The 3763-nt window shown below is 55.9% G+C and overlaps 1 protein-coding gene across 1 annotated transcript; it reads left to right on the top strand.

Moving 5' to 3' along the window:
• The first annotated feature begins 1489 nt into the window (after positions 1–1489).
• Positions 1490–3494, top strand: LOC103921405 (immunoglobulin superfamily member 1-like). The gene is made up of 5 exons (XM_009329365.1): positions 1490–1567; positions 1658–1693; positions 1895–2164; positions 2412–2696; positions 3379–3494. Exons 1-5 carry the CDS (start codon positions 1534–1536, stop codon positions 3492–3494), a joined length of 741 nt encoding a protein of 246 aa, XP_009327640.1. The 5' UTR covers positions 1490–1533.
• The last annotated feature ends 269 nt before the right edge of the window (positions 3495–3763 follow it).

Raw genomic sequence — 3763 nt, 5'->3', positions numbered from 1 at the left:
GGGTCCTCCGAGAGACCAGGCAAGGTGGACAGCTGTTTAATTTCTTCCATCTCCAAGGCAGCTACACCAAAAGCCCACCGGTACCCTTTCAGGTCCTTGAAATACCCTCTCCTGAGGTAGTCTATGCCAAGGATGCACGGAGCCTCTGGGCCAGTCACAATGGGGTGCTTTTGCCACTCATTCCCAGTTAGACTCACTTCAGCCTCCAATGCAGTTAGCTGTTGGGATCCCCCGTCACTCCAGAAATACAGATGGGTTCTGCCCCTTTATAGCTTGATGGCATTAGGGTTCACTGTGCACCGGTGTCCACTAGAGACTTATACTCCTGTGGGTCTGATGTGCCAGGCCATTGGATCCACACAGTCCAGTAAACCCAGTTGTCCCTTTCCTCCACCTGCTGGAGGCAGGGCCCCTCTAGTCCTCGTCATAGTATTCATTTCTCATTTCCTGTAAATACGAGTCAGAAGTCTCTTCATTAAGATCAGAGGATCGGCCCTTCTACTCTGTCTGGGGAACTGCCCGTTGGAAACTGGAGAAGCAATTTTCCTGGAAGAACCCTCTTTTGCAATTGTTTTTCCTTGCAACTCACATACCCGTGCCTCTAGGGTCGTTACCACGTTACTTCCCTCCTATTCCACTCTGTGGAGCCACCAAATGTGCCCCACAGCCGTGGGGAAGAGCACAGCCTGGACATAGCCTATGGCTGGACCCAGTGTCCTTTCCCCCTCCACCACCTGGTCTCCAGTGCAGTGGGGGGCACCATGCAGGGTTTCTGGGCATGACGAGGGGGCATGACATGATGCAGAGGTCTTCCTGGACCTCGGTGAGAAAGGCCTGACAACAAATGGAGTAATAAAAATATCTGTTTTAATGACATAGAATAAAAAAGAGGAATATAGATCACAAGTAAATCTTACGCCCCTTCCAATGCTGGGCACATCTCCACAGATGGGGTTTGTGCAGCATGCCATGGGAAAATCTATCCAGGATCCATCAATGCTGCAGGAAAGTGGGGTGCCCTGTCTCCGAAGGGATGTAAGATTTACTTGCTGTCTATAGTCCCCTTTTTATTCTGTCTTCTTAAAACAGCTATTTTATGATGCCACTTGTTGGAGCTTTCTCACCGAGATTCAGAAAGAGTCCTGCGCTGTCTCTTCTCCCCGCCCCGGCTGCAGAACATCATCCTGTTTCGCAAGGGCTGAGAGGAAGCTATTTCCTCACCAAGTGACCAGAGCCAAGAAAGAGAAACGAAAAGCCCCGATAGCTTCTTTCTAAGGTCTGCAGGATCCTAAGACCAGGTCATCACAGGTGCCCAGCACTGGGCATGTGACTGGGACATTCTGGTTCCAGTTTGACCATCCCAGCCCTGCAATTGTGTCTGCAGAAACCCGAGCCGTAAGACAGAAGGTGGCTTGTGGCAACAAGGGTGTATCAGGAACCACAAGAAGCCACCCAGCTGCTCAGTGCCTCCGGCCAACGCCTTCCTCTGAAGAAGCCCTGCTTTATCCAAGGACGGAGGGAGCCAAGAGGGACATGATGCTGCCCGTGACCCACGTGCTAGCCTTCGGTGAGTGCCGGAGACTGTGTGCGCTCCCAGAGAGGGACATGAAGCTTCCGGAGACTCCACAGAGCTGTAACATGGCTGTTTCTATTGCAGGTGCTTGGCTGGTGGCACAGAGCAAGGCTACATCAAGTGAGTATCATGAGGAGGTAGACAGGGAGTTTGGACGCATCTCTGGGCCCCTACCCATCTCCCCGGGCTTTTCCCCAGCCCCACAGAACAAAACTCACCCTTGTGTGGAGATGGGGCCTGGAGCCAGCTCCAGGCTCACCACAGGGCAGCAGGGCGCTGGGGACTCCCTGTCTGTCTGGCAGCATCTCTCGCCCTGTGCAGGTGCCCCCACAATCTCCATCTTCCTGAAGCCGCCTGGGGTGATCCCACCAGGAGGCTCCACTACCATCTGCTGCATTTGCCAGCATGACAATGGAAACTTCGTGCTGTACAGGAATGGCCAGCGTTTCCGTACCCTGGAGCTGCGTGGCAGCAGGGCCGAGTTCTCCATCTCTAATGCCACCCAAAAGGACACAGGTGCCTACAGCTGCCATTACCTGGATGGAGGCACTGTGCTGGCTCGCAGTGAAACCCTGGAGGTCATGGTGCAAGGTGAGGGATGTGCGGTTACCCCTTCATGTGGGGTCAGATGCCGTGTGGGCAGACTGGGATGCACGTAGCCACTTAGCTTCCCTGTCCTCATCATGAGCATGGTTTTTCCCCTCTTCCCTGGCTTAGAGAGATGGGGACCATCTTCACCTCTGCCTGAGCCAGGTGGTGGGATCATAGATATCCCGGTGGCTCCCGCCACCATGCCAAAGCCCTGCACACTTTCTCATGCCCTCTCTTCTCCCCACAGAGTTCCGTCTCCCCAAACCTGTCCTCTCTGTCCTGCCTGGGCATGAAGTGGCTGCAGGAGCTTACGTGATTTTCCGTTGCACCATCGCATACTCCAATGCTAGCTGTTTCCTGTACCTGGAGGGCCAGATCAAAGCCCTCGACTTACTCTCAAAGGAACAAGATTATTTCAACCTCTCCCATGTGCATAAAGGCAATAGGGGCCGCTACAGCTGCCAGTGTTTCACCAAGGGTGCTTCGTTTCAATGGTCTGCTGTCAGCAAGACCCTGGATTTGGTGGTGAGAGGTGAGACATCCCCCCAGCCACATCCTATTCTTCTCTTCCTCCCTGGCATCTGCCACATCCTGGGGGAACTAGAACAGAGGATGTGGGGGAAGAAAGCAACAGTAATAGGGGTCCAAGCAGAGGATTACAGCTTTCTTCAGATGTGTTTGAGCCTTCCCAACTCCTCAGAGACCCTGCAGATGACCTATAGACCCTATAAACACAGGGTTGCTAGGCTACCAGTTGGGGGGCAAGTGTCAGGGGACACCTATGCCTGCACCTACCAGACCCAGGGAATCATACGTCTCGTCGCAACCCAGTGGCATTGTCTGGCTGGCAGTGGCAGGTCAGGGCCAGCTCCATATTCCTGTCCTCCCCATCTTTGGTGCCACTGGGCGGGGTGACAGGTCAGAGACTGTGGGTAGGGGGTGTCCCAGGGGGCATGGATGCGGAAGGTAGAGCCAACAGGAGCCCTTCAGGCTCCCTTTGCTCCCTATGAACTTTCCTTTATCCCTCTTTAGCCCAGGAGCTACCCAGCATGTCCTCTTGTCCACGTGTGTCTGTTTGCCCTGGAAGCCCCATGTGTACCCCTTCCGTCCCCTTGGGTGCCCTGTTGCCCCCCTGGGACTCCTTTGGTCTGGGAGCTCCTGGGGAGGGCTCCTCCCAGGGGCCCCCAGTGACTGTCCCTTCCTGTCCCCTGCAGATTACACCTGGAGCAACGTGGTGCGCCTGGTCCTGGGGGCCGGGGTCCTGGTCCTGCTGGGGCTGATTGTGGCTGAGGCCATGCACAGCCACCGGCACAGGCCAGGCCGGCCGTGACCCCACTAGGATGGAGCGCAGCTCCCCTCTGCCTCTGTGAGAGAGATGGCCATGCTGCCTGAGCCGCTGGAGCTGGGAGGGCCAGCACAATCCCCGCACGCAGAGCTCCCCGTGACCGAGACCAGCAAGGGAACACTGCGATTCCCCTCCAGCGTCTCACAGTGGGATAAATAAACCGTCCTTCCCCATCCGGCTGCCTCCGGGAGTCACTTTGCGGGACGGGCAGGGTTCGGGCTTTGGGCCCTGCATGGCCGGGGTGACCCCCACGG

The sequence above is a fragment of the Pygoscelis adeliae genome, unplaced genomic scaffold (assembly GCF_000699105.1).
Source record: "Pygoscelis adeliae isolate BGI_AS28 unplaced genomic scaffold, ASM69910v1 Scaffold407, whole genome shotgun sequence".
NCBI lineage: Eukaryota > Metazoa > Chordata > Aves > Sphenisciformes > Spheniscidae > Pygoscelis > Pygoscelis adeliae.
The sequence above is the reverse complement of the archived record's forward strand: the minus strand, read 5'-3'. Positions and strand labels throughout refer to the sequence as shown.